Here is a 21,708-nt window from a genome sequence, read left to right on the forward strand (position 1 = left end):
GAGGGAAAACTGGAAGAAAGAAAAGGGGTTGAGAAAAGGAAAGGAATGAAGTGGACATGGTAAGGAATGAAGCAGGAAAGGAAAAGCAAAAGACGATATATATAGAGTGAAAGAGTAGAGAAAAGAGAAGGAAAGGATGGAAGAAAGAAGGGAGGCAGGGAGGGAGGAAATGGGAGAGGGAGGGAGCAAAGGAAGGAAGAGAAGGAAAGGGGTAATGTAGGAAAATGTAGGAAAGGAAGCAGGGAAGGGAAATGGAGGATAACTAAAAGGAAGTAAGAAGGAGGGAAGGAAATAAAATGAAGGAAGAAAAGGAGGAATGAAAGATGGAAACCTCTTTTTGCTCTATAAAACCTCTCTGAGCTCAGCAGACCGCTGCGTCATTTTCTGCCTCAGCGCTGAAGCAGTTAACCAACACACACACACACACACACACACACACACACACACACACACACACACACACACACACACACACACACACACACACACACACACACACACACACACTGCCAGTCATAAAATCTCTGGACCCTGCAGGGCTGAGCGTGACGAGGGCAGAGGGCGTCCCACTGAGAATGTGTGTGTATGTGTGTGTGTGAGAGAGAGAGACAGAGGCGTCTAAAGAAGCGCAGAGGTAAAAGCAGTCGTTATGGTTGAAGTCTGCAGAGTGTGAGCAGAGGAGGAGGAGGAGGGTGAAGGTTAGTCCGGTGATGAGGATTAGATTATTAAATGACTGACGCTGATGCTGAACCTCACTGTTCAGACCTGTTATCAGCATCCGTCCTGACTCCTCCCATCACACCTGCACAGCCCGGCTGGCTCAGGACAGGTGTGCATGTCACCAGGACACCACATTCAGAGAGGTCATGTCATGTGACCTTTCACAGTGTGTACCAGTGTTCATTTTGGCAGCTATTTTAGATTTAGTTTCCAGATGATTCTTATGGTTTTTTAGTCATATTTCATTTTAGTAATCACTTTCTTCCTTCAACGCTTTAGTCACGATGTTTCCTCTGATGAGGCCTCGGCATCGTCTGCAGCTTCACGTCTGCAGATTTAGTTTTCAAACATGTCAGACAGTCCTGCTGAAACAATAAGTCAGTTACTACACACACTGTGGGTCCACTGATCAGGCTGATAACAGATATTTGTAACCTATATTTACTTGCAGTTTAAAGAGGAGTGGTCATGCCCAGCGGACTCACTGACAGTATCAGTAGTATCAGTAGTAGTAGAAGTATGAGTAGTTGTACAGTATTTTGAGGAACAGAGTGCAGTAATTTGCAGCAGATGCTAAGTGGCAATCAGGACTGTCAGGGCGGGCGGGGGGTGGGCGGGGGGTGGGGGGCTGGTACAACTCGAGGTGTTAAAGGACCTTCTGCCAAGTGAACAGTCACTGGCAGTCACCGCGGCAACCGCCTCCATCTGCATCCTGACTGACAGGTGACGACGAGGGAAGTGACAGCTACTGGAGAGAGAGAGAGGAACAAGACTCTCTCAACGAGGAAATAAATCATAATCAGCTGCAGCTCTTTCTCTCTTCCACTTATTCAATTCGAAACAGCGTCTTTGTGCAGGACTTCATCTTTTATTGGAGGTTGTGGTCGACTCTCTTCTTCTCTTTATGACTTCCTGTTTTGGTGTGGCCTCGCTCTGTCACGCAGCAGACTCATGATCAGTCACAGTAGCTGCAGGACAGTGATGTATGAGTGTCAGCCCGCCCTGAACCTCAGTCCAGTGACGGATTTACATCACTACAGTCTCACTGACTCAGTGAGTTTCCCTCCAACGATGACAAACAGCAGAGGAACCAGTTTGGCCCTGTTCAGACCCAGTATAGTTCTTTATCGTAACGACATAAAAACTTCATGTAGAACGCTTGCTGAATTTACAGGACGGCCCAGATAATGAAGAATGAGTCAGAGACAGAATTTCACAGAGTTTATAAAGTGTCTCCAACTCAACAACTCACTAAACTGAGACATTTGGGAGTCTGGGGACTTTCTCCACAGGGACAAACAAGGAGCCTATATCGGTTACTGTTTCATAAATGGAGTGTAAATGGTGAAATCAATGTAAACAGTGTGTTCAAACAGCTGATCAGTGTTGGCAGGTAAGACTTTAGCACTTTAGACACAGAAGCAGACAGGCTGGTACAGACATGCTGCCACAAACTGACACTTTTTACAAGGAGACAAACTGCTTCATGTTCTGATTAAAGACAAAGTCTCAAAATGATGCATCTGTCAAATTATAATCAATATATGTGTGTGTTAGCTAACGTCAGTTGGTTAGCTTGAAGCTTGTGAGTGAAACATGCAGTTTTATGATGAGTGATATAATTTGTGTGGAACAAGTAAACATCTTTGTCCTGTGGGGGAAATACAGTTATTAAGGAACTCATTATTCAATTGATTTGTATATTTAGACAAGCAGCTTCTGTTTTCACTGCTCCTCACCAGAAAACAAAACAAAACAAAACAAAAACACATGATGGCAGCTCTGTCAGATGCATTTCCTATAAACAATGACATAATATGAGTCTGCCATGTTGAAAAGAGAGGAAGTAAGAAGCAGCAGAAAAAGGAATTCCTCAGAATTTTATTTAGCTTCAATCCATCACTGGTTCATACAGTTTATTTATTTATTTATTTTACCCATTTTAAAAACATATTCTTTCAAGTGTAGTTTTGCTCTTCGCTCTTATTCTAATTGATAACTGAGTTGTTTTAATCATCGTGCACCATTTCCATTTTGCCTTGTGAAAAACACTTCCTGATCCATATTAGTGTTTTGACAGATGGGGCATTGCATCACAAAGTTGAATTCTTGCAATTTTAAGCAAATCAAGGGCATCTCAGCCAACACAACTCTTCTGGAAACTACTGAAGTACTATGAAGAACTTTGCGTGACAGATTCTGCTCCTGACATAGTTCTTGCCTAAAATTTGTTAAATGTTGCAAGCTGGGAAATCTTGTGAGCCACATTCCTGTAGTGCAGATACTACTGATACTTCTACTGCTAGAGCCACTGATGCTAATACTCACTACCTATGATGCCCCTTCGCTACCTGATCTGAGTAGCACATTCTAGAGTACATCCGCCATCTTGGACTGCTGGGAACAGCAACACCGGACAAACCACACAGCCCAAACCCATGAGATGTAGCTGAGCGCTCTTTTATAAGCTGAGGTTTCTGCTTGGATTCTCTTCGCTATGTAACGGCAGGAAGATTGAATTCTTCTTGACCTCCTTACTTCAAATGTTCATGATCTTGTGTTTACAATTATGCATTGGCTGAGCACACTAAATCCACTTCTTTTCCAACGTGCCAAGATGTGTAAAGATTCCTAAAATAATCATGCAAAGTCCTCATCATTCACGACGAATGACTTATATTTATGGCGGATTAAATCTGCTGAAAATAGAACAGGATTCTGCTTTAGGATCCTTTCCTGCTAAATAATATGACGAGAAACAAAGAGAAGCATCTAAACCAAACCCTGTTCATTTTTTCTGCGCTTTTTTGTTCTCCTGCTTCTGGTCTGTCACACTGAGAGCGTGGTGATGTTAGCAGCATCCGTAACAAGCAGCCATGTTGTCTGTGTGTATGTGTGCGTGTGTGCGTGTGTGTGCATGCGTGCGTGTGCATGTGTGTGCCCAAAGACAGAGTTCAGCGGCCCAGTGTACAGAGCAGCTGTACAGCATCGACCCCTGACCCCGCCTACAGGTGTGTGTGTGTGTGTGTGTGTGTCCTCCTCTCCTGAGTCATAGCACCTGCTACCAGCCTTGTTACACACACACACACACACACACACACAGCTAACACACGTGGTGATATATGTAGTGTGTGCTTTGTGCGCTTCATCTCCTCCTCCTCCTTCATGCCTACATTTACTGTCGCTCGCTTGTTTTGTTCTTGTGTGTGTGTGTGTGTGTGTGTGTGTGTGTGTGTGTGTGTGTGTGTGTGTGTGTGTGTGTGAAGCCTCAGGCAGGTTTCCGTTCCACTTCGCTTGTGTTGTTGGAGCAGGTGGCGAGACAACACACACACACACACATGCGCACACACTCACACGCACACACACACATAAGAACACACTCACAAAATTATGTTTCATGTGTTTTTGATTTCTGGCTCCACATAAAAGTAAAACACACACACAAACGCACGCGCACACGCACGCACTGGCTGATCTTTGTATTGAGTCGTCTCAGTGGCTCGAACACAATCTCAGCCCTGAGGGGGCGACCAAGATAGACGGAGACAGACAGCGATGGAGAGAGAGGCTGAATAGGAGACTGAAGGAGTTCCTTCACGGTTCTCGAGGTTCTCTATAGATCGGTTTAAATAAACTCCAGCATGTGAACAAAAGAGCCGAGGATGAGGAAATCTCATGTTTTCGCACCTCTTCATGGCCTCCTTTTCACGTTCCGGTGATGTAAACAGAACCACAGAACCACAGAACCATGTGGCAGCAGTTACATCAGACAAATGCCTTTTTTTTGTTGTTTAATGACAGTAGACAAACATAGTGGAAGTTCAAGCTAAATGCGAAGTGTGTTAGCATGCTAACAGTTGCTTACACTTGTATTTCCACTGCTGTGAACTTCCTGCTGTCAGCTGAGCGTGCTCAGTACAGACACACGTGTTTACATGGAGAAGTCTCTGCAGCGCTCTGTTAGAAATTCACGTTGTCGGAATAGTTTCATTTCAAAGTGGAGCCGTCTTTACTTTGTTTCTGCAGCTTTGGCACACGATGCTCTACCTGTCTGACGCACCTGCCTGTTAGTAGACACACACACACACACACACACACACACACACACACACACAACAAAACACACAGAGGGGCTGAGAGGATTACGTTGTGCTGAGTGATGTTCGTGTTCAGGAATGTGTGTTTTAGAAGAAAATATGTGGGTGTGTGTGTGGGTGTGTGTGTGTGTGTGTGTGTGTGTGTGTGTGTGTGTTACAAAGACCCCTTTGTGACCAGATTCGGCACCTCCCTCCACCTTCACAGTGGAGATGCTGAGGGACGTATCTCCATCTCTACATCGTACCTGTTCTAACCTGTGAAAACACGACACAACCTGAAACACGACAACTGAACTATAACTCCGAACAAACTGCTTCAGATGGTACTCATTATATCAGGCCCTTGAGTGACGGACAGATCTGGAAAATTCAATAAAATGTATTAAAATTGGATGAGACATCTTTCAATAGAGAGGCCATGGTTTTAAGTTTCAACTGACACAATCAGATGTTTTCAATGAGGAAGTGGGAAATTTTAAAACCACGTGGCAACAAAACCAAGTATTTTAACCAGGACAATGGCCAAGTGAGAGATCACTCTTCCAGACGATTTCCAACATTTACATCTAGCCTGAAACCGCTGGATATTTCTAGTAAGTCATCACGACATTTTCCAGCCAAGTTTGTTGTGAAAAAAAGGTATTTGAAGTCAAAATATGATCCTTTTCTCATGGCTTTTGTAACTTTTTGCAGAAACGTACACATTAATGGAGAGTGATACTTTTTCTTCAGGTGACAACAAAGACTTTTGGGAAGCAAGAACCAAAAGCTGGCAGGTGTACTTTTTAAAGAAGCGTCTTCCTAGAAAGGTTTGGCGATCAAAAGGAGCCACAACATGAAGCCTCCAGCTGCTCGACAATGCTACAGCTGTAATCTTGATTTACTGTATGAAATCACTTCACTTTCTGTGCGGACCACATCAGGTACAGGTCGTCTGTGCTCACTCTGTTTAAATCAAGACTAAAAACGCTCCGTTTCCAGCAGTAACTGTACCCCATCTGAAGTAACATCTGAGTACAGAGCGAGTATTTGTACTTCACACCTCCCCCTCGGCTGTGTCCGACTAATGACAGCCACTCTGTCCCCCGTCTGACCACATTTTTTAGCCACCAAAGTAAAATTACTGTAATTTTCTGGGGAGAAAAAGCTTCTAGCCGCTCGGCTAATGGTCACTATTACAGTACGTCTCTCTGACAGCAAGCTGGACCGCAGAGAAACAGGAAGTCTGTCTGTCTGACGGTCTGTCCGTCCGTCAAACTGCAGAACCGCACGTTTCATATTTAAAAAAACACCTGTTTTAAATCAGCAATCATTTAATGGGCTGTAACTGTAGCCGAGCACACCGATTATGAGTGTTTAGTGTGAACATTAGCAGGTCCGGTGAAATGGAAAACGCCTAAAGTGCCGTATGTTTCTGGGTGTGTCGTTTAACTGGATGTTCATAATTTCATCCGAGCAGTTGGCATGTATAAAAGTGAGGTGATCCTATAAATTTTGTGGTGGCAAGAGGGTATTTTTCCTTTTTCGCCTCAAACCTCAATAAGAAAACACCAGTTTCAGACTTCAGATCAGTGCTGCACAATCTCTTTTGACGCTGAACGAGGCAAAGCTAGAAGAAAACATTAAAGTTTAACCATAAGTTGAGAACAGTTCAACCGCAGACAGACTTTTTCATCTCAGGTTGTATCTTCTGACGGATTCGTTGCAGCCTGAGGAGGTGAAAGGATACTTCAGATACTTTAAATACTTCTTTTAATATAGTGGAACAATACGTATTCAGTAACTCTGTTTATTCAGCCTTGTCCTACTTTCGCCACAGGTTATTGTAAACATACTGAGTTCAGACTCGAGCTCTGCTTTCAGTGGGCATTCAGGACGTGTGTGGGAGTGTTGTTCAGGCACAGGTGAAGAGGAAGTCTACTTTGAGGACGGTTTATTTATTTTAAGGTTTGTAAGAGATTACATTTAATTTACCTTGTTAGCAAAATGAAAAAAATCTGTCCCCATCTACGTTAAACATCTCCATCTGCCCTGGTATCACTGGGAGACGGACCCAAATGTTATCAACACCTGGATTTTCTCTCACCCTGAACTCTTACAGCCGTACTCCACCTCTAGACCTCTCAGATCTTTTGACCTAGGCCTCCTGTACATACCCCGCTCCCTCCTCAAATCTAAGGGTGACTGCGCTTTTGCCGTCAGGGCTCCGTCCCTCTGGAACAGTCTACCTTCCTCCGTCAGATCATCTGAATCACTAAATGTCTTCAAAAAAACGTATCAAAACCCATCTCTATCGTCTTGCATTCCCTGCAATAGAACTGTAATTATTCTTTGCACATATCTGTACATGTATGTTTATTTCATTTTATCGTGTTTGTTTTATTTCTGTTTATTTTTGTGTTTGTTTTTAATTATGTTTTATGTTTACTGTGCCCTGTACAGCACTTTGCAGACTTTGTTTGAAAAAAGTGCTATTTAATATAAACTTACTTACTTACTTATCCAGACCCAAACTGTAGCTGATGAATTACTGAGAATTATTCAATTTTGAGCATTTCCGTTTAAACAAATCCTCTCCTGAAGACAGCCTTCACATCACAAAATAATGTGCTAATATTGCCTTCTTGTATATATTTTTATTAGCTAACGCAAAACCATGACAGATGTTGCCAGAATTTTCCAGACAGAAAACAAGTATTCAAAACATGATATTTTCCGAAACCTAACACGAGTCAGCTGTTCCTAAACAGAGACCACTGTTCAGGACTGCAGCTTGACATTTGTAAGCATGAAAATGCTTTATAATTTGAATGGGACATTGGGACATTTTCCTGCTGTGTTTGTGGCAACAGAACTGGATGTATTTTCAAGAGACATGGCATTTCCAGCGGTGCTATTATGCAAAGAAACGGGTTATTTTGGCGAGACGTTGGGACATTTCCAACCGTGTTTGTGTCAACAGTACAGTATATGTTGGATGAGACATCAGTATATTTCTAAGCCGTGTCTGTGGTGACAAAAGTGGCTATTTTTGAAGAGACGTCATTAAATATCCAGCGGTGTTATAGTGCAGCACAAAGGCAATGAGGACGCAGATAAAACTGATGGCGCTCAGTGAAATATCAGAGAATCACCGGCGTTACTGAGATTCATCCTCTGGAGAAGATGAAGATGTGACAGATGACAGATCATCTCAGCCTTCCCTTTTCTAAAAGCCTTCAGATCTGAGCTACCCCCTGAATCTTTTTGCCTTTCGTCTGCCGGTTGTTGACTCATAGAGCTGGCTGTGTGTCACAGATTGTGAATCAAAATCAGGGAACAACAGAAGGAGAAAAAAAATGCAGATCTGGATGAAGTGCTGGTTGTGAAAACTTCAGACAGCTGATGGGAGCCGTGATATGAGGCTGCAGGCGCGGTGATACGCCGGCTTACAGAAAAGTAGTTCCCTGACAGAGAGATGAAGGTGTTGTCTGTGTTAAGGCTTGAAACGTTTGCCTGGAAATCTCCGGACAAAAAAATCTCAACTTTGAACACTCTGAGAGGTAACAATTAGATAAGAGCTGAAATATGTTGACCTTCTTTCATCGTTTACATGGAAATCTGTAACTCAGACCGTTGCAACCCATGAAATCATCGTTGGTATGTGGAAGAGAGAGGCAAACACTCAGCTCACGGCTTATATAAACTGAATGACTGGCAACACACACACACACACACACACACACACACACACACACACACACGCTCCCTCTTCATCTCTCTTCATTCAAAGGGCAGAGCTTTCCATAGAAGCGGGGGGTGAGGAGGGAGATGGGGGAGGTGGAGGGGGTCAGTACAATGAGTCAGCACACACACACACACACACACACACGCACACACACACACACACTTGGGTCGTTGTGTTACCATAGAGACAGCCGAGTTGGTCAGCGTAACAGCAGGAAGGACGCCGTTAGACTGTTAATGTAGAGTCTTGGTAGGGGGAGGAGTCAGAGAGGAGGCGTCATTGACCTCCGACCTCATCGCTCCTCACTGCTAATGACTGTTTCTGAGTGATATTTGACCTTTGACCCCGGCAGGTTCAGCACCTGCTCGCTTGTTGTTTTGATCTCCGCCCTGTTTACTGAAAGTCCAAAGGTATTTGTGTGTGTGTGTGTGTGTGTGTGTGTGTGTGTGTGTGTGTGTGTGTGTGTGTGTGTGTGTGTGTGTGTGTGCCAACAGGTATAGTCAGCAGCTGTGAGTTTAAAGTGACAGACACGATGGTTCATGTATTCATGTGGCTGTGATGAAGAGATGATGTATTGTAGTCTGAGATGGAAAGCAAGAACATCTACTTAAGTACTTTGCTTGTGTAAAATCTCAAGGCAGTTATATAACCAACCGCTCAACAGCAATCACTATTTTTTTAAACTGTTATTCTTTCTTGCTAGAAACACACACACAATTTGGCACAACCCAAATTAAACCTCATTGTGCTCCCACTTTGTGCAGCCCTGCTTCAGATGTTGATATGAACTCTGCTTTTATACGTGAGTTATTAAAATCACAAACTTTTTGTTGTTGTTGTTTTAAAGCATTATGGGAAACATCACTTATCCAGATGTTAAAAACATATGACAGAGTTCCCGTCCATGGTTTTTCTGCGACTGAAACGTCTGGGCACTCCAGTGCAAGTTCTGCACAAAGGAGTACATTCTTCCCACTGGGATTTCTAGTCAGATAAACTAGGCCTTTCTTTAGATAAAATGCTGTTTAAATAAACTATACAAACGTATATTTTGATCGTCATTTTAAGAACAACTAAATACTTTAAATAAGCAGGATAAACTGAAGTGGATAGATGTGTTGTCAGCCTCAGAAAACATCTAGTTCAAATAATTTCCAACAACTTATTTAAATTTTGAAAAAGAGGATTTAAGAGTTATTCCAGAGGCACACCCTCTTCTCTCCTTCATTTTGAATGTGTGGTGCCATCTCAAAATGCCACACACACTGAGATGATGATCAGCTGGAACTGTTAAAGAGGCTCTGAGGCTCATGTGACATGGTGCTTATATTCAGATAAAACTTTATTCATCTCTAAAGGACATTTACAAGCATCCCAAGAGATTGAAAGTCATCAAATTGAGCTCCATGTTTACCAATGATGAAAACATTATGCATAAATTATTATAATCCAAGAATATAAAGTGTATCACTCAGCATAATTGAGCACTTTCAGGCATGTCATATTTTTCTTAATCAATAACAATGATGTAATAGTACAAATGTATAAAGTCACACTTTATAATAACCATCAGCAGGGTGATGATTGGTTAACCATCTACAATATCTCAAACATCAGTTGCCAAATAACTGTTAACTAATGACTGGCTGCACAGTTAGGACTCTTATATTTTAGTAGATGTCTCATCACACTTACAAACAAGATTTTTAATAAATGACACTATTGTTATAGAGTCAATTAAAATGTTGGTATTTCTACTTTCATTCCAGTAAGAAAACATCTTTGTTCTTCTTCCACCACTATCCTCTTTCACACACCACTTACTCCTCTGTGGATCCGCTCTTGTATCTCTGCAGCGGTGACTCCCTGGATCAATAGTTTATCTAATCGTATCAATCAATAGATGCATATGAGGTGGCCACTGTGTAAAGTAACCTGTTACATCATCCAATCAATATTTTCTTTGCACTCTTGCTCCATGTGTAGCCCTCGCTATATAGTTTCTGTCATTTTTATTATATCTATTGATTTAATGTTTTGTATGCTCTGACATTTTTTGCCAATAAAGTTGAATGTGATGTGAAGGATTTTAATGTGAACCAGACTAAAAATAAACATCCTGTCCTGTGAACCATGTGCACTTTCTCTCCATGTGTGAATGATGAAAATGAAGATGGTAAACCACACCTCCACTTGTTCCTACTTCCTGTTTTTAACCCCACCCAGTGAACGCACAGAAAGCTTTAACACGTTAACATTTAAGCAACATGTTTATTGAAATAAATCTGGCTTTTAGCTGTAAAAAACACAACGAAAAAGAAAAAACTCTGTACATATTTTTCCCCCAGAGAGGAAGAAAAAGGAAGAGCAGGTGTGTGGTGGAGTCGATGTGTGCGACGCCTTTGAGCTCGAGAAGTGTTAACAGGCTAAATATTAACCCAGCAGGAGCGCTAACAGGCCGCTAACACTGGCGGGAACCCTGCCACAGTCTGAGCTCCAGCTCCATGCACAGGATGGTGATGACAGTGATTATGCAGGTGTGTGTGCGAGTCTTTGGTTCAGGTAGTGAAGTCTTTGGAGAGCAAGAGAATAATGAAATGCCCTCGTTAATCACACACACACACAACACACAGTAATGTTCAACATAACAGCAGATGAAAAAAATACAACAAACAAAACATTTGACATGTCGTTCACAAGTATTTACAGTCTCAACATCGCTAATGTGATTGTCTGTTCACAGTGCACGTGACATTTTCATTTTCACAGTCTATCAACGTGATGCCACAAAAACAGCCGATGTGGAATGACAGCTGGTCGCCATCACGCAGTTAATGGCCCTGGCCCTCCCCGTCATCCCCCCTTTTGTACATTAAATAGAAAAGAGCAAGGCACTCTGGGTAAAAGAAGGCGAAAGCGGGCGCATGGAAAATTACCTGCCATTAATCTGTGCAAACAATTGACTTTTAAACCCCAGTGATTGGGAACACGGCAAAATTAAAAGTCGTATTTCAGCTGACCTGACAGGAGGTGCCGAGGTTAAGAAATGGTTGTATTTAGCCTTAGTGTACCTTCTCCTTCATAGTGTGGTGGTTTTTTTACAACCCTCCTCCTCCCCTCCTCCTTATTCCTTTGCTTTCTTTCTGAATTTCTTTCTTTTTCACTGCTTGGCTCCCTGACCAAGCTGAAATTACCTTAAATTGGTCTGAACTGGATGGAAACACTCTAAAGTGCTGCTGAGCCAGTCTAGTTCCTGGCCAAGAGAAGAGAAAAAAGCGAAACAATAAAAATGGCCAAACGAACTCAGGAATTCAGTCACTCTTTGTCACACTTCAACAAGCTGATCCTGCCATAAAGAGCAGCTTTAAACCTCGAGTCAGCCCTCCGGAAATATAAAAAAAAAAGAAAGACAAACACATTCAGACTTAATGAGGATGTCAGCGTGAAGCTTTCAATGGTTGCACAAAGAAAACAAACAAAAAAAAACTCATAACCTCCTTCAACTAACCCATGGTCAAAAGGTGAAACTGAACACAAATGAAACCAAAGGAAAAACATAAAGAACGGAAGGATAGACCCATATGGGATTTATGATATCGATAAAGAACCAATAATTCAGTATTTTCACATTTTCATGTCTTCTTTTTTAAAAAAAAGTGTTTGCTTTCGACCCAATCACCACAATAAATAACAAATCACTGAGGACAAAACAACTCTCTGGATAAACAGAGTTAATGTTTGGTGTTATATTGACCAAATATCTGTGGTTGAATATAAGTAAACCCATAGTTGGTCTATCCCTTAACCCTAATCCTTCATGGCAAGTGAATATTGTGGTGTCCACATTTAGGTGAAAACAGAACAGAACAGGAATGGTGAACACAACCAAACCAAAAACAAAAACAAAAGGGAAAACAGCCGTTTGGCGGTGGGTGCTGTGCAGGAATATCAGTGCAGCTTTGGTGGAAGGACATTGGCTGAGCCAAACAAGTTCCAGCGTGACTACCACACCCGGTTGGTCCAGTAAATGTCCCTGTGGTACATTGCCGTGTTTGCGTACTCTCCTACCTGTTTGCTGCTGTATTTGGGCGGGTTGGCCTTGTAGCTGTAATCCGAATATTGGTCGGAGCCTGTTGAGTTGTTGTCACCCGTTCCCACAAAGGTGTTGGTGGCAGGGAGATCCTGAACAGCCTGGTGCTTCTTGGAGGCGGAGGGTGACTGGGGCTGCAGCTGGATGGAGGGCAGTGGGGAGTTGGAGCGGTAGTGACGGCCCAAGTCGGGGCTTCCTGGTGGGTAGTTAAGTGGCAAGTGGATTCTGGGACTGTCGTTGACGTTGTCGTTAATCAGGTTAAACTTGAGGCCTTTCTGCAAGCTTGCTTCCTCGTCCTCCTCCAGCGGTTTGGCCGGTTTAGGGGCTTTTCCTTTTTTGCTCTTTTTCCCTTTGCCATTTTTGGGGCCTTGCTTTGGAGCATACAGGTCCTTACTCTCCTTCTTGCCGGCCTGGTAGCCACTCTTCGTGTCCTTCTGCAGTCGGTGTCTTATGACCATCACGGCTACAATCACCAGAATCACACCAGCAATACCGGCCAGGCTGCCATACAGGATGTTGCTGCGCTGAGTGAGGGTATAGTTGGGATCTCCGGCAATGTCCCGGTCCAGAGGGGTGTAGAGGCTGTGTCCGACCAGCGCCTCGATGAGGGAGACATTGGACTTTGTGTCATTGACAAAAACGTGGACTAGGGCGGTGGTGTGGCGGGGAGGTTTGCCTTTATCGCTGACCCTCACCACCAGGCGATGCAGCCCGTTGTGCTTGCCAGTGAATTCCTGTGCCAGTGTGATCTCCCCACTGCTGGGCGAGATGTGGAATAGGCCATATGGGTTGCCACCAGTGATGGTGTAGATCAGCTCAGCATTGGGTCCAGAGTCAATGTCTTCAGCTTCCACCACTTCAACACTGGTATCTGGTGCAGTGACAGGCGACATGTATGTGTAGGAGGAGTTGGCTGGCTTGGTGACATAAGGGGCATTATCATTCTCGTCCAGGACATTGATGGTCACGCCCACGTAGGAGGATCGAGGTGGGTCACCAGCATCTACAGCCTTCAGTCGGAAGGTGTAGGTGCTCTCCTTCTCGCGATCAAAGGAGATACTGGACAGGATGGTTCCCGTACCGTTCTGGATCACAAACTTGCCGTTGTCCGGTTCCACAAACAGCCTCACTTTGGCATTCTCCCCTTTATCATTATCAGTGACAGTCACTACACCAACAGGGTTGAGTGGTGCCATGTTTTCAATGACAGAAAAGCTGTAGCCACTTAGCATGAATTTGGGGTCATTGTCATTGCGGTCCAGTACGTTAATCACCACTGTGGCAGTGCCAGTTTTGCTCGGAACGCCCTTGTCTGCTGCTGCCACTCGGAACTCGTAACGCTCTGTCTCCTCTCGATCCAGGAGGTTCTTCACACGAACCTCTCCAGTGTTGGAATCAATTTCAAACAGCCTGGCTGCGGAGAGCTCGATGATGCTGTAGGCCAGCTCTGCGTTGGTGCCACTGTCTGCATCTGTCGCTATAACGTCCAGCACCTTGTCGCCTGGCTGGTTGCCCTCTGCAAAGTCCACCTCGACCATCGCAGGGGAAAAGTTTGGGGTGTTGTCGTTCATGTCTGTGACTTGGACTCTGAGAGAGTTGGTGCTGGATAGGGCAGGGTTCCCAGAATCCACTGCAACAATTTCAATCCTGTAATCCTTCACACGCTCATAATCCAGCAGAGTTGTTGTCTGCAGGAAGTACTTCCTCTTCCGATCATTGGCTGACTCGCTGGCAGGCCGGAGCTGGAATGGGACGTCACCAGCAACCACACACGTTACCACTGCATTTTCCCCTTCGTCACGGTCTGACACCTGGACTAACGCCACTGGTGTGCCAATAGGCATGTCCTCTGAAATGTTGGCCACACCGTCCTGGTGTATCACCAAGCCGATTCCACGGATCTCGATGGCTGGTGCATTGTCATTCTGATCCCGGACATTGATGGTCACCAGGACTTTCGAGCTCTTGGAGTTGGGTCCGCGATCTTTGGCGACCACAAAGAACTTGAGAAAGTTCTCCTCTTCACGGTCCACAAGGCCCTTGACATAGATGATGCCTGTAGAGCGGTCAATGCGCAGAAGCCTCTGGACAGTGTCCGATGCCTGATGGAGGCTGTAGTCAATCTCTCCATTGGTGCCGGTGTCTGCGTCATTGGCTCTGACCTAAAAAGACAAAAAAGAGTTTCACTTTTTCCGTCAGTTCCCAAAAAATTTCTGCAACAAACTAATTTTATGTTTTGATCACCCAGGTGAGTCATCCAAGGACAACAAAACCCATTGCTTTTGAAATAAACATATCACTGCCTCCAGATCACTTTGAGTGTCTTATTATTGTTTTGAGTACATGTTCTGTTGCTCCTACCTCTTGAAGGATGTTTGTAAATGTCAAAACTAATCAGAACGCCAACTCAAATCTTTCAAGATAACAAAAGACTGAGGATGTCTGGAGTTGCAGAGAATACAATGACAAGCCAAAATCAGTCATATGTAGGCATAATGGTGGACCTCTTTAGCAAATTAAGCCTTTAAGATGGTGATACTTAATTATCAGCTCTAGCTTTTCCAACTTTCTTTGTACAAATATTACTATAATAGTCTACAATGATCTGTTGAAAAATGTCTTGGAGCGGATTCCAAAACCCCAGGCCAAATACACACATCTTCCTTCCACAAACCCTGGGAAAATACTGCATTACATGGCTTGCTCAGTTTTGATGACAGACATGTAATCTTCACTGTAAAGATGTCCAGAGTGTGGTTTTATTTTGATGAACCAATTTAAACTAAATTATTAAATACTGCATTCACTGTGTCCTCTTTCATGTGTCAATCAGCCAGATCCACTATAAATGTTTTGATTTCAGCCAAATTTCTGTCAATTCTCGGTCCAACTCAAGAAGCCTGAAGACACTGTGTTCCTTTTATAACCTCAGTAACAGATTAATGACTATTTAGCTTCTAATGTACAACTACAAAGCCCTTTTCTGCTGTGTGTGAAACATAACGGACGATCAAAGCTGAGTGCACACGCCCACACAACAACATCTAACGACCATGCAGTGGGTCATTGGTATCTAATTGGCAGATGAGTGAATGTTAATGTTCCTCTCATTATAAGAAAAGCTCTGGCTCCTCAAGGCCCATTAGGAGACGGGAGAGGACGGACCAACACTGGCCATGATCCGGCCTCACATGCCCAAACCCAAAGTAAATGGAGGTAATTAGTCAATTAGGAGGTACAATCAGTCAGCAGAATATCACTTAGGATGTTCTTGTTAGGTCGCCTTGCTATCAACACATCTAATACTTCTTAATTGCATTCATTCAACACCACAGCTGCTGGTGAGAAATGTAGGTAGGTGTGTAGTTTTAAATGAACTGGTTGTTGAACAGCTGATTCAAATGTCCCAGGTGCTACTGGATCAGCGTTTTTGACGCGCTTCACCTGGGACTCACAGTGATGTAATGTGAATGTGAGCCATGCTTCCACTCAGCGAAATAATCCCCTGAAATTTAAGTCATGAAAAACATATGTTTTATTTAAAAAAAAACGATTGAGATGGAATAAGATTATCTGAGCCTATAAACAAACAGTAAAATGTATTTTGTTTAGACCAAGGAGTGGAACATTGTATTCTAGTCAAGATGCCAGTGTTTTTTTTTTTTAAATGAATACTGTAGTTATGCTAAGCTAAGCTAGGAGTGGCATGAAGTAAAACACAAACGTCATGTTTTCATGTTTTCTTTCATTACATTAATTTAGCTGACAATTTTATCCAAAGCGACTAACAACAAGAAATATTTGATTCCCAACATTAGGCCCAATATTTAAAGAAAACAATGGCACATTTAAAAACACTCATCAAATGGTTGTTTTGAACCAAGGTCTGACCTCTCACTGGGCAGAAAGCCAATCCTATTTTAAGATAATGCGGTGGCCAATCATATGTCAGGGTTGACCAGACTTGCAAAACTTTTGCAGAATTCCTTTATAATCACAGTCAATCACAATCAATTTCTGTCCATGTACATGATTTTGTACAGTAACATGCATTTTTCAAGGACATTATTTGAATTTGGGAAGATTTGTAAACTTGTACAAATAATGGTTACGGATTCATTACCAAATGGGAAAGAAAATGAAAAGCATGTGTATGACTAAATTCTTTGTGGTTCGAGAAGATACATACTAAAAATACAGAGAACATGACAGTTAAATCTTAAATTTTCCAAACCCTTAAGTCTTCAAGTGAATCCTGCAAATGATGGCATATTTACAAAAGTGTCAATCTTTTCCTTAAGATACCATGTATGTATCTTAATGTCAAGTTGAATTTTGGGCATTTAAATTCAGAAAACATTTGCATTTGATGGTATTCTATAGCCATAAAAATATGGGAGTCAAGGAAAGGTTTAATCGAACATTTAAGGAGGCAGTCCTGGTTTTAAAGGTTAATGCAGCCAACAGAATCTTAGAGGGATTTTTTTTTTACAAAGACTCCAGTTCAGACGGCCACATAATATCTAATTTTTTGCCTGCTAAGGATCACACACTGTGACAGACATCGCCAAGGGGGGAGGGAGGGTGAGACTGTGGAAATCACTGATCCAAGTCGCAAAGGTTAAGGTTAAAGAAAACATGAAAGTGAAATTATAATTTCTCCTGCCCATTGATTTCCTTTCCTCCGGTGTGGCTTTAAGCTGCAGACATCACCAAACAGCAGTGCATTATTGACAGTTTCTGAGAATTGTGTATTGAACAGTTGAGCTGCTGGAGCAAAGTGCTGCTGTGATGAGGCCAGAGCAGCGCTGGCTGCTCTCCAAAGCCTCTCTGTCCGGGCCAATGGCAAATACAAATACTGTTTATCTCCCAGTTAACAATTAACCAGAAAGACCCACCACTTTCTTAAATGAGAAGACTGGATTCTCTGAAGTGTTTCTGAAACTAAACCTCTGATGGTTCCATTCGAAAAATGTTCATGGGAAATACGTTTCTGGGTAACCTCACTCAAAACTTGCATCAGAAAGATAATCCTTCACAGTTTATATCCGGTCTGGTTTATTGTTGACCAAAACACATTATAATGACATAGTAGTTCAGACTCTTCAGATCATTTTGTGCTGCCTCTTTTTAGTTAATCAGGTGTTTGTCAAAAAAACCCAAACATTTCATCTGTTTTATTCTCTTTTTTGGAGATGTGACTGTTAGTCATTAGGGTTAGTCATAAATGTCGTTGGTGATTATATAAGATTTCAGGAGATCCTTTAGCTAAAATGAGAAAATAATAATTGAGGAAAGTGGAATGTGATAGATTTTCAACAAAGAAATCTTGTGACTGAAGGACCTGAAAACATACTTTCTCAATCTCCTTTGTGTGTTTTTCCTTTTTCCTCTCTGTTTAAAGTAGGCGAGGCTCAGACAATAGGACAAAGGTGATGTCATATCCATAACCAATCAGGTGCACGAGTGACATTTGAATCAAAATGTCGACTACAGTTGCGAGGTAATCAAGTCTGATAACATCAAACCGACACAGAAGATAAGCCGAGTTTAAACTTGAGACTCTGAAACATAATCTTCTGTCAATTTCAGTTTTTCCTCTCCATTTATTTATTTATTTTCTCATAGATATTTTGCATTTCGCTCTGCATATTCTATTTCTCTGTCTAAGGCTCATCAACTTGATGAGATGAAGTTTGCAATTCCTTCTGTCTTTTCCACTTATTCCCTCACTGCTTTATGTTTTTTTCTTTCTTTCTTTATTGCTGTTGTGTTTTATATGTTTTCTTTGTTTGTTCACCACTTACAATAATACAGTTTACAAAAGAAATAAATGAATTTCAGTTGAGATACCGTTGATAAATTAAATAGTCATTTCTGATGACTGCAAAAATCAAAGTGGAAAGCTCAAAGAAAGCTTGTTTATGGACTTTAAGTTGGGATTTTTTGTCAAGTCACTGTTTTCAAGGTCAATAACGAATCATTACACTCATTTATATTTCAAATTATAGTATTAAACATGAATGAGACAGCCCTGATGAGATTTATTGTTCTTTACTGAAACAAATTGACACCTGAAGGGATGAAATCCACCTAAAATCAGTCGGCTCAATTTTAAAATAGCCCAATGGAAGAAAATAGGTTAAAATATGCTAAACGCAGCGTTCTGCTCCTTTGAAGAGCGAGTCAAAAAGCAGGGATATACATGTCTGTGTCGACACTGGACGATTTAAGCAGGTCAGGGTCGTCAGTCAGCGCCTGTCCCGCTGCCTCTAAAGCATCACTCCTCAAACGCACGTTAAGTGAAATGAATTCTGCGGCTCTCTGAAATGCAATGAGCCACATCCAGAGCAATAATACCAATAAGCCCCATGGATAATCTCATGACTGACTCAGATTAAGTCATGCACGGCTCGCTGGAAGGCTGGCTGGTCGTGCTATAGTCAGAAAGGGAAGAAGATGAGGAGGAGGAGGATACAGTGAGGTGGGTTTGCTGGGGTGTTCGAACCTCCCTTCTCTGCCCGCTTATGGCAACATTGCGTACAAGCTGCCTCGGTCGAGCTCAAAGGTGAAGCTGGATCAGTGGTTAATATGTGACTACACACGGAGATCCCACGCCCTGCTTCACCTCCACCGCACCATCTGTCTGTACGGATAATTGAGCAGCATATTATGTGCAGTCAGTGTGCCGTGTTGTCCTGCAGCTCTGTGTTATCACCCACAGGGCCAAAGGTTCCACTACAATGTGAGGTGGACAAGAAAACTCTGGATCGAATCTGGAGGAGCAGCTGCAACACACAGACACCACGAGGGACAGATATGTCCTGATTTAAACGCACACTCCTGCTGGTTTAACTACAGAAAAGAGGAGAATTTATGTAAGATATCCGCTCAGATGTGACGTCAAGGAAGGAAGATTTTGCTGTTTTCTTACAGGTGAAGAATAAAGTTTGCCAAGAGGTGAAGTTCACCAAAAAACATTTCTGGGGCTTCCCCGAGTATAAAAGTTCACCTAACTTTCCACGAGCATTTGGGGGGGGGGGGGGGGCGATATTTTTGGGGTGATCTGATCCTTTATAGGGTAAAACATCAAGCTGATTTCTGCTGTTTCCTGTTGAACACTGCTTTGTTTGCACACCTCCTCTCAAAGAAAATAAAATTGTTTACATCCTGGGTTAGATGTGTGAGGGTTTTGTCTGTCATTTCTGCCATGTTTTTACTGTGGAGTCTCACATCACAAGTCCAGCTCAATCTAATTATCTGAGCCACTGATCTGGAAGAGAAAACCAAGCTGAACACAGCACTGAACTGTAAAACTGCATGTGCGCTACAATAATTACAGCAGCTGAACAAACTCTCAGGAGTTTAAGGGCTTAAGAGGGAGTTAATATTGACAGAAATCATGAAAAATATCCCGTGTGGGGATGAAGTGGCTCACTTTTGTTCAGATTAGGGCTGCAAATATCATCAGTTATTCTACACATGATTGATTGAAAATTGAAATTGATAAAAAATAAGCGTTGTTGCAGTAGGTCAGTTAAAATGACCATGACAGTACTGACAAACTCTCCCCCACCTGTCTTTAGTAGAGTTGCAATGGCGATTGATTAGTTGATTGACCCATTTCCAACTGTTTCGTCACCAAACTCTATTTAAAAAACATTCAATTTTAATCCAGACAAACTAACTTCAGTCAGGTTTGTGTCTTTTTTTGAGCAGATTGGTAAAACAATGTTGTTGCTGAGTTTTCGTTGCAGTTCAAACAACTCCATTCAATAAAGTTATATATAAAGTAGAGCTGCATTGATTAGTTGAAGAAAATTGATCATTAACTATTTTGATATACATTCAATGGTTTCAATGGTCATTTTTCCAAGCAAAAATATAAAACATCGTCAGGATCTTGCTTCTATCTGAACAGTCTCTGTTTTTCGTTTCTTCTTTGCATTGACTTTTGGACAGTTGGTTGGACCAAAGAAGCAACTTGGAAAATCGTGATCCCTGTTTTTTGACAAGTTATAGATCAAATGACTCATGAAAAGATTTATCAATAATAATATGAGTGTGTGTGTGTGCGCGTGTGTGTGTGTGTGTGTGTGTGTGTGCACCAACCTGCAGCACAGAGTGTCCCTGCTGGCTGTTCTCCGGTAGCTCGGCCTCGTAGTGACTCCTCTCAAACTTCGGGGCGTTGTCATTCTGGTCAGTGACGGTGACCCGCAGCAGAGCACTGCTCACCCTGGGAGGCTTCCCACCATCCACTACCCGGATGTTCAGGTCGTACGAGTCCTTCTTCTCGCGGTCCAAGTTGCCCATGACGACCAGCTGAGGCAACTTCTCGTCCGAGTCCACGGCGACCTGCAGGCTGAACAGCTGGTCGGCATCTGGCCCAGTGCTCAGAGAGTACTCGGCCACGCCATTGGAGCCAGAATCCCTGTCGGTGGCCATGGGGATGGAGAAGAGGGCGCCGATGTGCGTGTTCTCAGGGATGGACAGGGTGAGGATGGGGGAGGAGAACTGTGGCGTGTTGTCGTTGATGTCCAGCACCTCGATGCGTCCCTCGATCAGCCGCGGCCCCGAGCCGATTCCTTTCACCATGTCAGTGATCGACACCTCAAACTCCAGGAAGCATTTGTCGCCCTCAAATAAATTGCGGCAGTCCCTCAGCGTCTCACGGTCAATGGGGATCTCAGTGGTGTAGATGTCGCCAGTCTTTCCGTCCACTCGCAGGTATGGCGCACCCACCTCCAGCTTGTAGAGGTGGCCGGTGTCGGGCAGGCCCTGGTCTGACGCCAGGCTGCCAATCAATGTGTTTGGCGGCTGTTCCTCAGGAACCCGGTACAGGATGTCTGTGGGCGCGGCGCTGCAGGAGGCCAGCAGGATGACCGCCAGGTACAGAAGAACCTCCCACCTCAGCGCTGCCATGTTTCCACTCGACAGCACCACTCTGAAAGAGACACAGAGAACAGATTAACACAAGTGCCGTCATTCATCGCTAAATAACAGAAAGTTGACTCAAGATCCACAGAGCTGCTCCTGTCTCGGATTTATGTCGGCGCTGTTCAGGAATAGATGGT

The 21,708-nt window shown here is 43.1% G+C and overlaps 1 protein-coding gene across 6 annotated transcripts in view; it reads right to left on the reverse strand.

Annotated features, from left to right (window-relative positions):
* LOC119007285 (protocadherin-1-like) overlaps window positions 1–21,708 on the reverse strand; it is a 205,851-nt gene that overhangs the window by 168,721 nt on the left and 15,422 nt on the right. For all 6 annotated transcript variants that reach the window (XM_037076845.1, XM_037076844.1, XM_037076842.1 and 3 more), the window contains 2 exons: window positions 20,747–21,578; window positions 12,613–14,796 (listed from right to left, as the gene is read on the reverse strand). In XM_037076845.1, coding sequence (XP_036932740.1) covers window positions 12,613–14,796; window positions 20,747–21,556 — 2,994 coding nt within the window. In that variant the 5' untranslated portion in view covers window positions 21,557–21,578. The remainder of the gene's footprint in view (window positions 1–12,612; window positions 14,797–20,746; window positions 21,579–21,708) is intronic.

Source organism: Acanthopagrus latus, chromosome 18 (assembly GCF_904848185.1).
Source record: "Acanthopagrus latus isolate v.2019 chromosome 18, fAcaLat1.1, whole genome shotgun sequence".
Taxonomy (NCBI): domain Eukaryota; kingdom Metazoa; phylum Chordata; class Actinopteri; order Spariformes; family Sparidae; genus Acanthopagrus; species Acanthopagrus latus.